Source organism: Pongo pygmaeus, chromosome 5 (assembly GCF_028885625.2).
Source record: "Pongo pygmaeus isolate AG05252 chromosome 5, NHGRI_mPonPyg2-v2.0_pri, whole genome shotgun sequence".
NCBI classification, from domain to species: domain Eukaryota; kingdom Metazoa; phylum Chordata; class Mammalia; order Primates; family Hominidae; genus Pongo; species Pongo pygmaeus.
In genome coordinates, this window is record NC_072378.2 from 5,243,106 (window position 1) to 5,258,974 (window position 15,869).

At 37.5% G+C, this 15,869-nt stretch overlaps 1 protein-coding gene across 6 annotated transcripts in view; it reads left to right on the forward strand.

The window, feature by feature from the left end:
* Window positions 1-15,869, forward strand: part of FARS2 (phenylalanyl-tRNA synthetase 2, mitochondrial) — a 519,219-nt gene that overhangs the window by 97,064 nt on the left and 406,286 nt on the right. For 5 of the 6 annotated variants that reach the window (XM_063665783.1, XM_054493309.2, XM_054493311.2 and 2 more), the window contains exon 2: window positions 8,433-9,065. In XM_063665783.1, the coding sequence (XP_063521853.1) occupies window positions 8,454-9,065 (612 nt within the window). In that variant the 5' untranslated portion in view covers window positions 8,433-8,453. Of the gene's footprint in view, window positions 1-4,147; window positions 4,235-8,432; window positions 9,066-15,869 lie in introns of all 6 variants that reach the window. The other variant, XM_054493310.2, reaches the window with a different exon arrangement.

Here is a 15,869-nt window from a genome sequence, read left to right on the forward strand (position 1 = left end):
TTCTCCCAGGCATTTCATGTTACTTCAAATTAATGATTTCAAAATGCACTGTTCACTTGGCCTTATATTGGTTGAATGGTACTATGCAACTTGTTTTTCTTGCGGTCACTAGAAACAATTGTAGCGGTGTGGTATGAGAGCCATTCATTCATTTTTTTCATTCATTCATTCATGGAAGAAGCACTTTCTTTGAGCACTTACTTCCTGTGCCTGACCATCTTATAGAAACAATCAAATAAATGGCTCCTGCCCTCAAAGTCTTATTTTCTAGTGGGAGAGGTACACATGTCTACAGGTAATTACTGCCTGGGTCATTTGGCATGAAAAATGTATTTCCATTTTAAACATCCAGCTTATTTGTATTGATTTCAACAAAGCTAGTGGGAAGTAGGTTTGCCCGGTGCGCAGTTAGTTCCAGAATTTGTAGACCCAGCATGTTCTGTTCTTCTGTGCATCCAAGCTGGCTTCCTGGTGATCTTATTATTTGCATATTACACAAAGTCCCTCTAAGAATAACTCCCAAGTATTCTCCAAGGTAGATATCTAGATAATGTGTGACCTTGTCCCTGATAATTGATTTCATTTGCACGTGAACTTTTAAAAATTTTATCCTCCCTCTCAGAAAGAAGGTCTGGATAGGGTAACCAGGATCAGGAGCTGAGCTTGTACAGTTTAAAATTTATCATGTTATGTTAGTAGAAGGAGAATGTTCTGAATTTAGAAAAATTGATGCCAGTATTCAAGACATTTTTAGCAAAACAGACAAGATCAGCCTAGAGAATGCTTATATTACCTGAACCAAAGGAGCCACAGAAACTAAGCACAGTTGAAACTTGGTCAGATAGGACAATGGTTTTAAAGTTTAATTTAAAATATAATGAATGTCTATTTAGAATATTTGGAAATATAAATACATAAAATAGAAAATAAGCACCAGGGATAATTGCTATGAAATCTTTTGGCTAGTTCTTCTCATGGTTTCTAAATATCATATGCATGTGTTTATAGGTAGGTATATGTTATAGAGTTAAGATCATATCATACATACAATTTTATATCCTGTTTATCACTTTATATAGTTATATCATTAAAACTCTTTGCAACCATTATATTTAATGACTGCATAATATTTTATGCAGTATGGTCTCCCATAATTTGCTTGATCATTCCCTTGTTGTGGGACATTTATGTGGTGTATATATTTTTTTCTATTATAAATAATACTGTAATGAAACTTCTTTGTGTTTAACTTCTGTCTTTATTTACATTATTTCCTTGTGATAAATTCCTAGAAGGGTAATTACCCTGTCAAAGGGTATGAACAGTTTTAAGTCTCTTGATAGTGCTGAATTGCTTTCTAGAAAGGTTGCGCCAATAACACCCTCACAAGTAATGCAGGAAACTGCCTGCTTATAGCCCTTCTCTTTTTGTTCATACTAGTCAGCAGGAACAAAAAAGCATTCTCTTGACTTGCCTTTGTATCAGTAAAAGTTAATGGAAGTTGGCCGTTTTCTCACCATTATTTAGTAGAATAAAATGTGTAACTGTGTTGACTGAACCAAGCTTCATTTTTTCTTGATAGAAATGTGTGAGTATTGCATCTGGTGGTTATGGATTGTGCTTGAACACTTTTGTATAGTGGTGACCATATATGGGTTATGCTTGCTCAGCATTGGCTATTTCCCTTAAGCTAATCATGCTTTAGGGAAATGATCAGTCCAGTACAGTTTGTGTACTACTTAATGTTTTCTTTACACAGAAGAATGAGGGAGGTTGAAAGGACTGTTGAAACCATTATAAAACTCATTAATTCTAACAACAAACATTTATTCAGTATTTTACTAGTTGTTGTCATTGTGCCGCTTTATAGTGATAAAGAATGCTTACAGCATTCTGGATGTGTCCAAAATGAAAAACAAGCAAAATAATCCAAATGTGATCCATGACCATGTAACAGATGCTTCAGATACCTTTTGAAATGTTGCTTCTTAGAGCAGTCTTGTAGAGAAGTGGACTTGACCACCATGCCCACTGTTTGGACATTCCAGGCAGCTGTATCCCAATAGTAATGATAGAAATAATAATAATAATGATAATAGCTCCCATTTATTGAGTACCTGTTATATTCCTTCAAGATACTGTGCTATGTTTTTTACCTTCATTTTTGTTTAATACTCTTATTAGCAATGCAAGGTATATGTTATTTTCACGTTGAGAAATATAGGGAAAGTAAGATTCAGAGAGAGAGAGCGAGAGTTCTCCTAGTTCATGCTTGTCACAAATCACAGGATTTACTTCTATCTAAAGGCTGAATAATATTCTATTGTATACATACATCACATTTTCTTTATGCGCTCATCTGTTGATGGACATTTAGGTGGATCCCATGTCTTGGCCATTGTGAATAATGCTGCAGTGAACAAGGGGGTGCAGATGTCTCTTTGACATGCAGATTTCATTTCCTGTGTTATATACGCAGAAGTGGGATTGCTGGATCATATAATAGTTCTATTTTTTGATTTTTTTGAACCTCCATACTATTTCCCGTAATGGTTATACTCCTCTAAATTCCCACCAACAGTGTACAATGGTTCCTTTTCTCCTCTTCCTCACCAACACTTACCTTTTCTTTTTGGTAATAGCGATTCTAACAGGTGTAAAGTGTATCTATCTCATTGTGCTTTTGATTTGCATTTCTCTGATGACTAGTGATTTTGAGGATTTTTTTTCACATACCTGTTGGCCATTTATATGTCTTCTTTTCAGAAATGTTTATTCAGATCCTTTGCCCATTTTTTTTCTTTCTTTCTTTCTTTTGACACGGAGTCTCACTCTGTCGCCCAGGCTGGAGTGCAGTGGTGCGATCTCGGCCCACTGTAAGCTCTGCCTCCTGGGTTCACACCATTCTCCTGCCTCAGCCTCCCAAGTAGCTGGGACTACAGGCGCCCACCACCATGCTCAGCTAATTTTTTGTATTTTTGGTAGAGACGGGGTTTCACCGTGTTAGCCAAGATGGTCTCGTTCTCCTGCCCTCATGCTCCGCCCGCCTCAGCCTCCCAAAGTGCTGGGATTACAGGCGTGAGCCACCTCGCCCAGCCCCTTTGTCCATTTTTAAGTTATTTGCTTTCTTGCTGTTGAGTTGCGTGAGTTCCTTATATATTTTGGACATTAGCTTTTTCCCAGATACATGGCTTGTAAATACTTTTTCCCATTCTGTGAGTTGTCTCTTCACTCTATTGAGTTTTTAAATAGTTCTTTACTGCCCCTACCAAAGAGGCAGCCTTCTTTGTTTTGTTTGACCTTGCTGACCAATTTCCTTCTATTCTTTTCTTTTTCTTCCTATTTCTCTTCTTCCCGCGTCTTCCACTCAGCATCAGATGTAGTGCTAGATTATGGGCATATGATGATAAATATAAGAGAGGAGAGAAAGAGTATGTGTATATATATGTGTTTGTGTGTTCTACTCTCAAGAACCACACAGTCTAGTAGGAATACAGACAACAGCAGGTAGTAATAATATGGCATGCTAAACATTGAACATTGAGTGGTATTTGGGTTCAGGAAACAGGCCCCTGTTTCCTTCTAGATGTCTTTTCCCCTGACTTCTGTGCTGTGGCACCCTTTACGTCCCCTCTGTCTTATTCCTTACAGCCCCTTCCCTTAAATATGATAAGTTCCAAGTATTCGTCTATCTTTTGCTCACTTCTATCTTGCTCTTAGCCTCCCATGGATTCTTATATGTGCTTGTGATATTAACTCTTACGTCTATGCAAATTACCTCCAAGGTCTACATTTCCGGGACTAATGTCTTACCTCATTTCCAAACTATAATATAACTCGAATTGCCTTACAGAAATTGTAATGTGGCTGTCTCATTCATACTGAACTTCCGTTTGTCCAAATCTCTTTCCCTCTACAAAAGATGATCTGAACAAACAACAAAAATCCATTCTGACTTCTCTGTGTCAGTGAATGACTTTATTAGTTCATCCGTTACCCGATCTCTAGAAATCTCTGGGTCACTTTTAACCCTGAATTCAGCTCATCTTATCTGTTACACACTGGGCAATGAGTTAATTAGCTGATGAGCATGATCTAGTATAATCTTTTCATTATGAGATACGTATTATTTTTCTCTGTTTTACAGATGAGGACCTTGAGGGCCAGAAGGGTCAAATAACGTTTCTAAGGATGATACATGGCACCTAAGAGATCAACTTAGGATCAAACCAATGTTGGTATCTCTGCGAAGTCTGGCCTGTTGCCCATTATATTGTATTTTCTCTTCTTATAGTTGGTCTGATTGTTTCTTTTGTACCAGTGCTAACATACTTCACGTCCACATTTGTATTCTTGCTCCTTTTTTGTGACTTTATAATCTACATGTATTTGTGACTAGGAAGATTTTATTAATAGTGTAGAAAAATTTTTCAGTAGGTTAAGCTAAAACAGGGCTCAGCAAACTCTTTCTATAACAGACCAGAGAGTGAGTATTTAGGCTTTGTGAGCCACACAATCTCTATAGCAGCTATTCAATCTTACCTTAATAGCAAGAAAGCCACTGCAGATGATAAATCAACAAATGGTTGCTGCTGTGTTCCAACAAACTTTATTTGTAAAAGCAGACTATGGGCAAGGCACGATGGCTTATGCCTGTAATCCCAGCACTTTGGGAGGCTGAGGTGGGCAGCTCACTTGAGGCAGGAGTTTGAGACCAGCCTGGGCAACATGGCGAAACCTCATCTCTACAAAAAATACAAAAGTTAGCCGGGCGTAGTGGCTTGCACCTGTAGTCCTAGCTATCTCTGGGGCAGAGAGCCACTGGAGCCTGAGACAGGAGGATCACTTGAGTCTGGGAGGTTGATGCCCCAGTAAGCCATGATCATCCCACTGCACTCCAGCCTGGGTGACAGAGTGAGACCCTGTCTCAGAAACAAACAAAAAAAAAGCCAAAGCCAAAAAAAAAAAAAAACCCAAACAGACGACTGTGGGCAGATTTGGCCCTTGAGTCTGTAAATACTTATTTCATTTTTACCATCTAAGCTAATGTGTTTTATTGGATTTACTTATTCATGCATTTATTTATGTATTTAAAAACACATTGATGTATAATCTCAATTAGATAAAATAGAAGTTAAGGGAGGTCCTTGCAGAGATACCATTTGAACTTAACAATCTTGGACCTTTGATTGAGAAGTATACTTTTTTTTTTTTTTTTTTTTTAATGAGGCAGAGTCTCACTCTGTCACCAAAGCTGGAGTGCAGTGGTGCGATCCTGGCTCACTGAAGCCTGAACTCCTGGGCTCATGCAGTCCTCCTGCCTTAGCTCCCCAGTAGCTGGGACTGCAGGTGTGTGCCACCATACCCGGCTAATTCATTAAATAATTTTTTTTTCTTTTTTTTGTAGAGACAGGGTCTTGTCATGTTGCCAAGGCTGCTCTCGAACTCCTGGGCCCAGGTGATCCTTTCGCCATGGCCTTCCAGAGTGTTAGGATCATAGGCGTGAGCCACCACACCCTACTGAGGAATGCACTTGACCCCTGGACAGTGTGAGGGCTTTGGGGGCACTGATTACCCTCCCTCAGTCAGTTGAAAATTCCCATATACCTTTTGACTTCCCCCAACTTAACTACTAATTGTTAACTGGAGGCTTTGCTGATAAACAATTGATTAACACATATTTTATATGTTATAGGCATTATATACTGTATTACAATAAACTAGAGAAAAGAAAATGTTATTAAGAAAATCATGAGGAAAGAAAATGTATTTACTATTTATTAAGTGGAAGTAGATCATCCTAAAGATTTTTATTCTTATCTTCATGTTGAGCAGGCTGAGGAGGAAGAGGAGGGGTTGGTCTTGCCTTCTCAGGGGTGCCAGAGGTAGAAGAGATAGAGGAGGCAGAAGGGGAGGCAGGAAGGGCAGGCACACTCAGTGTAACTGTTATTGAAAAGAATCTGCATTTAAGTGGATCTGCATGTTGTTGGAGGGTCAGCTATATTTGAATTGCCAAGAATTCTGAACTGCATCTCATGGCTAGCTAGGCATATGAATTTATGCTAGTTATATGATCTTTTTGAGCTTTATATTCTTTGTTGGTAAAGTGGTACGAACAATACCTACATCACAGAACTGTTGAAGGGATGAAATGGAAGAACAATGTATTAATAGAAGTATGAATGTTGTTGGTCTTATCCTCCTGGGTCTCTTATGTATTTCTAGATGATATATTTCTTATAGAGAAATTCGATAGAGGTGGAAGGAAAGGAAGTCACTTCTCAGAGAGAAGTGGGAAGGCTCTCCTAGTCATCCATCTCTCTCTGTTAGAGATGGTAACAGAAAGGACAGATACTTTTCTGCGTGGGGTGAATGACAGTGGAGAATGTAAGCAGGGCTGAGCAGATAGATAGAAGGCCTGAAAACGAGGGCAAGAACCTCAAACTTTCATCGGCAAGCTGGGGATTGCATGAGGAGAGCAAGGAAGGGACACGAGGCTGGGGCACATCCCTGGGAATGGAACCCAAGTGTGGGTTTGGATGTGTGAAGAGCTGGAAACTGGGAAGGAAAAGCATCGACAGCAGCCCACAAATAACTGGATCAGAAGCACCTTTCCCAGAACAATTCTGAACTTTGTCTAACACATATGCCTTTGGGAGGAAGAAAGGCTTTCTTGTGTTTTGGCAAGGATGCTGAGCTAGGTAGCTAATAACCTAACAGTTTGATTTTGTGCTAAGATGTGTAAGGCTGCATATGCATATTTAAAATTCATATCCACTGCAGTGACAAGTCACTGAACACTAGATGGGAAGACATTTCAGTTGAAGCTCAGCCAAAAGCCCTTTTGAAACAACTCTGACAAAATAACGCCATAAGTGAATAAAACCAGAGAGTTCCTGGGTATCTTTGAAAATGTCTTCCATGATGACAGTCTCAGACAAAGGTGCTGTGCACAGCTTCCGAGAAGCAATCACACACAAGCACAGCCATTCAACTTGCAGCTAGATTTCCTCAGTTCCAATTTGGAGTCAGGTGGATTGTGTTGTCCAGGGATAGACTGTGCTTTTGATAGTGACTTGGAACAATGTAATTCTCTCCTAATGCAGCTTCATATCATGAAGTTGTATATTTTCTTGGTATGATTGCACGGCCCTTGAAGTAAAACAGCCACATAGTTGTATGCTTTAAAATAGCCTGGTAGGGAAGAATTCCACATTTTAGAAGATGGATTTTTATAATTTAAGTTTGTGAACATAAATTATTTGTGAACATTGGGATGTGACATCTCAAGACTCTCGTTATTGGGCTCCCTGAGTGAGTTTAAAACTGGCTTCTGTGGGAGTGGGAAGAAGACACTGTGTGAGTGGTTCACGGCCCTGTGTGGTTGTCTTATTGAAATCTTCCACTACCTTAGAGTTTCACCAGTTATACTTAGGTCCTTCTCACCTCATCCGTGACTTGAACCGCCTATGCTAGATGACAGCTGAGGTGACTTTCAGCTGTAAAGTTTGGTGATTTTATTAAATTCTAGGCATTTTATTTACTTAAAAATCTAGGTCAGTGCTCTGCCTTCTGGCTGCTCTGTTACTCTTCCCCAACAAGTTTAGTCTTGTTTCTGGTTAATTGTGGGTGTGTAGTAGAAATTTGCCCTTTTGCCAAAGGTGTAATTGAGAGGATGCCACAAAGGTATTAAGTTTAAGTGACATGACCAGATGTGAGAAGATTTGCATTTACAGCTGTCCATCGATATAGTCTATCACCTTGTACAACATTTCCTGATATTTTCTATTATATTTTTAAAATATTAAAGTTAACCACAATCTAAAGTGGTGTATTTTATTTAAAACTTTTAAAAAAAATTAGTAATGTCACTTTGTGATCTAGTGAAGTAATCCAGAAGTTATGCTATGTCAAAGATAAAGAGAACTCTGTAGTTATGAGGATGATCGGCAGAAGTGTGAAGGAAGGCTCTTAAATCTCTTCTCTTCCACTCTCCTTCGGAAGCCTCTATCTAATCATTTGCTTACTTTATTAATGGAACCCTTAATAGGGTCCAATTAGGTTCTGTATTTTAGGGGATCCCTCTAAAGTTTTTTGGTTCTGTAATATACAGATTGTCACATTCAAAGTTTTTTTCCACATCACGAATTCAGGACACAATAACATAATAAATGAGGTTTTCTACAAAGCCAAGGATCTGAATGACAACTAGAGATTAGGGATCTAAAAGTGACTTCCAAGAATCTTTTGATTAAGTGCATTAAGTATCATGCGTCTGTCAGATTTCTTTAATTGGCTCTTTCAGCTGTGTGGAGGTGTAGTGGGGGAAACATGCCAGTAGGACAAGAGGGAGCTGGTGGGAGACGCAAAGAACACACTTGCTTTCCACAGAGTGACACCTGACTTGTGCTTTGCCTGTGTGCTCTTTCCAGAACCTGTGAGAAGTTTCTACAATGGTGGGCTCAGCTCTCAGGAGAGGTGCCCATGCATATGTCTACCTGGTGAGTAAGGCCAGTCACATCTCCAGGGGCCATCAGCACCAGGCCTGGGGATCGAGGCCTGCTGCAGCAGAGCGTGCCGCCCAAAGAGCTCCAGGCAGTGTGGTGGAGCTGCTGGGCAAATCCTACCCTCAGGACGACCACAGCAACCTCACCCGGAAGGTCCTCACCAGAGTTGGCAGGAACCTGCACAACCAGCAGCATCACCCTCTGTGGCTGATCAAGGAGAGGGTGAAGGAGCACTTCTACAAGAAGTATGTGGGCCGCTTCGGGACCCCGTTGTTCTCAGTCTACGACAACCTTTCTCCAGTGGTCACGACCTGGCAGAACTTTGACAGCCTGCTCATCCCAGCTGACCACCCCAGCAGGAAGAAGGGGGACAACTATTACCTGAATCGGACTCACATGCTGAGAGCGCACACGTCTGCACACCAGTGGGACTTGCTGCACGCGGGGCTGGATGCCTTCCTGGTGGTGGGTGATGTCTACAGGCGTGACCAGATCGACTCCCAGCACTACCCTATTTTCCACCAGCTGGAGGCTGTGCGGCTCTTCTCCAAGCATGAGGTGAGTCTTGAGACGTTTCTCATCGCTGAAGGATGTCATAGACGTTTTATGTTGAGGTCACTAACATTTAGCTTGATGAGACCAGTATAGTCATCCTTGCTTGCCTTATTTTGCCTTAGTGAATCATCCATACTTAATGACATCTTGTGTATAGGTGTGCCTCAGTATTTTTTGACTGCTTTGTTGTGTTAGTAACTACAGAAATTGATAAGCCTTAGTTTTCAGCTGTCTGTCCTTATCCTTTCTCTCAATACTGACCCGCCTTTCTCTGGGTTACTTCTTATGAATGGAGAATAGTCTGTGGCTCAAATTCACCTTTAATCCAGGATGGCTGAAGGTGCAACACGGAAACCTGTGGTCAGGTCATTCTTAGTTCTGTTAGGAGAAGTAAATTATGTTTTCTTACTGTTAGAGAGAAATGAATTTCTTAGGTACCTTAGGGGCCTGATGATTTATTGGCTTGGGCTGTAAACTGTGTCTTGTCCCCAGGCACTTTCCTCACCCTTGCTGGCTTTGCATGTTGCTGTGAGATGTCTTAATTGCTGCTGTTCTTGAAGCATATGTTAGGTAGATGCATGGAGCCTTTTCCCAACTCCTTGCGTCTGTTAGATGTTATCCTAATATGTTGTGTGCATCTTTTTTTTGTTGTTTTTCGTTTTTTTGCAAATTATGAAATCCCTAAAAGCTTGATTCCATTTCCTAAAAACTTGACATACCACTTGTCCCTCACTCATGTTTTAAAAACCATCTCTGTTTTTATATAAGAAACAAATGCGTTAAACTAAGCACAGGGTGTATTTCATTTTACTTCCTTAGCAATGTCCTTTCCAGACATGTTCATTGGAACAGGAGGAATTATTATTGTCACAAAACTCTCTCCTGCCAATGTAAGCTAAATGAGTTATTAATATGAAAACAAATAGTATAGCATCCTTAGGCCAATAGGTAACCATTGTTTTGTTGTATTCTATAAGTCATATAGCAGGAGATACCTGAACAGGATTGCCCTCCCCTTCTCTCCTTTTTCTTTCTGTTTACCTCTGGATGTGCTATTCCTTTGTGACTCTGTGATAATACAGTAATAGCTTAGCCTTACACAAAAAGGCCATCCATGCTGGATCTCAGGGGATCTTAAATGAGCATTCTCACTACTTGGAATAGCTGACTATTTTCCAAGTTAGGAAACATAATGATTAATAAGGATATAGATTTATTAGGGAACTAATATGAGATGAACAAAGACAGGTCAAAATCTGGGAAATATGACCAAGTGATAGAATGTCATTTAAAATTAATGTACAAGAGGAGCTGTGATGCCAGTAATCTGACGTCCAGGTCACAGTAGCAGACAGGTGCTCAGCCCAGCTTACCTCATTAAAGAAATAAGAAAGGACTGTGTGCACTGATTTGTAAGCCTGCATGCCATGAAAGAGGCAATGAAGGCCGCCAGGCACTTCTAGCATTTTAATGGAGGGAAAATCAGGGCTGCTACAGAAGATGGGAAGTAGGAAGTGGATAGGAAATTAGCCTTCACCTTGTTTCATATTTGTTTTGGGTCCAGTCCAATTTGGTAATTAGCACAAATTACTAATCTAAACTGATAATGCTAGTGTATATTCTGCGTATAGTTAAAAAATTATGCTCACGTGTATGTATGTATCTAATCTTCTTATATAAGGTGCATCTGTGTTCATTGCTTCATTTACTCTTCTTAATAAAAACCTCGCAAGGTAGATCATTTTGACTTCAGCCATGAGGAATGAGGTCCCGAAAGGTTTAGTGACTTACCCAAAGTTGCTGAAGCAGTTAGTAACATGGCTAAAACTGGAACTCAGCTCTTCTGAATTCATTGCCTATTTTTCTGTATTCTGCTTTTTTTCATGACACTCCTTTGTATGTGGGACCTGCTTATGACCCACAGGGGAGTTTTGATTCCAAGAATGCTATGGAGAGTGGAGTCAGAAGGTTGTGATGTTTTCTGAATTCCTAACCTCAACTAAAGTGTTGGTACTAACTCTGACCTAGTCTTAACTCTAAACAAAATGTTTTTTCGTCTTTCAGTTTATTCCCCTATGAATAGGATTTTTAGAGTTGTAATAATGTTACAGAGACAATTTTAAACATTTTATTGTTATCTTTTAAGGTATTTTTGTTGTTTAATCTTTGTAATTACATCAGTATAACGTGTATTTCAGCAAGAAGAAAAGTAAATACAGAGGTGCAGGGTAAAAAAACAATGATAAATATAGAAATGGATGAATCACAGTGATCTATACACTTAGCTATTAATTGTGAAAAAAACCTTTTGTATTTTGAAAAATAGTAAAATGAAAACTCTAGTGAACAGTAATAAATCGGGAGGAGTAATCAATAGATATTGAAAGTCTGCTAGGGCTCTTGTCATATTTGGGGATAGGATAAAATTACTGAGTAACTTCAGACTTTGTTGGAAAAAAATTAGATTGCAGTACAATGTATACATTGCAAATAGTTGGAGTAGAAAAGGAGGAATGTAGAGCATGATCTCAATTTAACAGACAGGAAAAAGGAATGAAAAAAAAAAAGTATGGTAAATAGAAACCCCAAATTAAGGATGTAGATATAAGTCCAAATACATCAGTATTTATGAATTTAAATGAGTTAAACTTACTAAAGACACACATTATCAGATTGGATATTTTTCAGTTAGAGAAACCTGAAACAAAACCACACCAAAGGGTGAAAATAAGGGGCAGGAAGAAGAGATAGCAAGCAAATAATTACCAAAAGAAAGTTGGTACAGCAATATTAATATTATGTAAAATAGAATTTATGAAAAAAGTGACAAGCAGTAACAAACAGGGGTAGTTCCTCAGTCAGGAAACTTTATAAATTAAGAATTTTTATGTATTCAACATCATAGGCTTAGTACATAAAGCAAAACTGAAGAATTAAAAGTTAAGTTTGACAAATTTATAACCATGTTAGAAGATTTTAAGTGACCTCAGTCAGAAACCAATGGGTTACGAAGTTAAAATGTGTAAAGATACAGACAGTCTGAAAAGGTGGTTGACAAGCTTGATTTATATTTATTTTTAAAATTTGGTAGCCATAAACATATATACACACGCATACACAATTATATATGTATATGTGTATAAACAAACATGCAGACCCATGTACACACATGGAGTTTTATATGCAAATGTCAGAAGTGTATAGTCATATGGATTTCTAAAAATTACTTATGCATTACTAATTGACAGTCAAAGTCTAAACAAATGTCAAAGAATCAACAACATAAATAGAACTTTGCCTGCCTGACTTCAATGTAGTTTATGTAGAAAGCAATAAGAAAGTATAATAAAAATGTTCCATATGCTCAGAAATTTAAAAATATACAAGTATAGATTCATGGGTTAAAGAGAAATATTAGCAATAAATTACAAATTACTTTTCACTGACCAGCAATGAAAATACTTTGAACAGCTCAAATGTGGGGAACCATAGTCACTTCATTACAGAGAAACTTGATATTCCCCACCTAAGCCGTAGGATCACTGTTAACAGTAGAAAAACAAAACTGATGGTGTTAGCTAAAAGGGTATTTGTCTTACCTTTAGCTTTAGATATGTTTATTTTAAAAATTGAAAATGGAAATCATCAAATTAAGTGTTCAATTTACGATGCTAAAAATGACTTTATTACAAAAAATGTGGAAGAGAGGTGGGTGTATAGTCTTTGAATATCCCCAAATCTTACCAAATTGATAGAGCAACTAGAATAGCAAAACCGAATACCACAGACAACATCTCCCTAAATCCTCACAAATACATGGGAAGTCACAACGAACAGCTAGAAGTTCTGCACTGTATCAGAAACAGGTAGTATAGGGACACAGTGGTACTTGAGAGAAAAGGAGAGCTTCCTTAGGAGTCTCTCAGAGAACAAACTTCCCACAATCAGATTTACGGGAGAGACTTCGACTCGAAGTACCAGTATCACTGTTCATCAGTGACTACTAACGTCATCTCTCTAGGAAAACAGTGGATCTCTACCTCACACTAAGTCTTCAAAATAATGTGGGAAGGTGGATTAGACATTAATATAAAGGGACAACCACACTTAACGTGTCTCCTGAAGGAAGGATACAATACCAACTATAGAGTCTCCCCCAAAATGTTGGACTTGAGCTGATTAATTCTCTAGACCCAACTACCATATTCGTAGGATATATTCAGGCTGTGGGAAATTGTGTAGCAGGTCTACTGGAGATGTGATCTGCAGAATGAAATAAATAGAGGACTCAAGAGTAAGTACTAGGAAACGTTTAACCAATGCTAATGGTTTAGAAATGTTTACGCCATTGTATTCAAGCACATTATTAGTGGACTTCTTTTGTTGAACAGTGTGTGGATGGGTTCAAGTGTCCTTAAATACTCTTGGTGCATTGAGTGTGCCCAGTCTATGCAGTAGCAGTAGGCCCATGTATCAATTTGTGATCCATGGGAAATCTAAAACTATTCCTTTGCTATGGCTTGAGAAGCACTGCTCTATGGGATAAAGGACCCAATTTCTTCAAATGATTGCAAGAAAAATAAAAGGGGATGAAAATGATATCCGTTGATTAAAAGAAAGATCAATCAGTCACAATGTGTAGATCCTATCTATTTTTAAAGAAAAAAAACCCATGACATTTGAGACCACTGGAAATTTGAGACTGACTAACTGAATATTTGAAATTGAGTTCTTTTTTGTTTTTAGTTTTTAGGTGTGATAAATGGTATTGTATTTTTATGAAGTCATTTTCTTTTAGAGATACATATTGAAATACCTAAGGGCAAAATGATCTGATGTCTGCAATATTCTTCAAAACAATGTGGGAAGGTGGATTAGGCATTTGGAGATGGATGTAAGAGGATTAATAGTTGTTAATTATTGAAACTGGGTGTTGGATGCAGAGAAATCATCATCCTTTCTATTTGTGCATATGTTTGAAAATTTCCAAATAAAAGGCTAAGGGAAGAGACTGAAGGAAAACACTGAGATCCGTCAGTCAGTCAAAAACATTGGCTAAATATGTACTGGGATTCAAGACTGTAAGAAGATATCAGACAGTCATGAGATTGTCCCTGCTTTCATGGGGAAGACAACTATTAATATAAAAAAAGAATGCAGGATAAGTTAAAGATAAAAGCATACATTACATGTAATAGAAAACTGAAAGCAGTTAACTCTAAAATTAATAGCCTTTCCTCCATCAGCCTCAGATGATTTTACACAAGTTTTTACCAAATCGTGAATTACTTGTACAATCTGTTTCAGAGCATAGAAAAGAGAGTCCTATCAAGCTCATTTTATGAGGTTAGACATGTTAATATCCCAACTAGATAAGAAAGAAAACTTTTGAAGTTTCATCGTTATGAACATAGATTATTCCTTTCTAATGAACAAATATAGAATTATTAAATGAAATATTTGAAAATTCAATTCATTGATTTATTGTGTCCTACCACATTATTATTGTATATACATTACATTGTACTGTATTAACTGATACAAGGAGAAAAAGCATGTGATCATCTCAATAGATGTAGAAAAATATTTTGATTGCTTTTAATGTCTCATGACATTAAAAAAGCATTTGATGACATTAATGAGTCATGATAAAAACTTTTAGCAAATTAGAAATAGAAGGAAACTTCTTTGACTTTATAAATGAAATCCATGAAGCTCTTACAGCAAACATAATTAATGGTGAATCATTCTAAACATTTCTATCCAAATTAGCCACAATTCAGGATTCCTTGCTATCACTGTTCATCATTATGTGGAAAATTCTAGCTTATGCAGTAAGCCAGAAAGAGAAATAGAAGGCATAAGCATTGGAAAACATAGATAAAACTGCTCTATTTGTAGGGGATTTGATGGTTTACCTAGAAAAAAATAGAATATACAGATCAACTATTAGAACTTACAAGACAATTCAACAAAGTTGTTGGATTCAAGGACAATATAGAAAAATTAATGTTTTTATCCATAAGAACCAATTATCAAATATAATAACACATTTTATTTGTAGTATCAACTAAAATATTTCAGTACCTAGGTATAAATCTTGCATCAGATATTTGAGATATTTATGGATAAAATTATTAAATATTATTAAAAGACATAGAAGAACATAAGGAGAGATTTACCATATTTGTAGATTCATAGATAGGAAAACAATATCATGAAGATGACAATTCATCCAAAATTAGTCTACAAATCCGCGCAAATCCAACCAAAATTTTCACTGGATATTTTGGAAAAATTGAGGGACTAATCTTAAAATTTATAGAAAGAGCCCCAGGTATTAAGACTTATACTTGTGTAGTTGCAAAGATAGTTTAGTAATGGCACAAGGTTAATTGGGTAGAGAACGTTGAAACAGCTCTACTTCATATTTGACAACTTATAAAATATAAGTGATATTACATAAGTGGGAGGTGATGGATTCTACATTAATTGTTCTGAGACAATCATCTCTATAGGAAAACAATGGATCTCTACCTCACACTAAATCCATCAAATGGATGGATTAATAATTCATTTGTGAAAAAGAAATCTTTAAAACTTTCAGAAGAAAATATAGGAGATTATCATTTTTACTTTGATAGAATATAATATCGTAAACATGAGAATTCTTGAACAAGAAAAATCCCTAAGGGAAAAAAGTGCTAAAGTTGGCTACATTGTGTTAAAACATCTGCCTAATTAAAGTCTCCATAATCAAAGTTATGAGACATTTCTACATGCTGGGTGGAGATGTTTGCTGTGTTG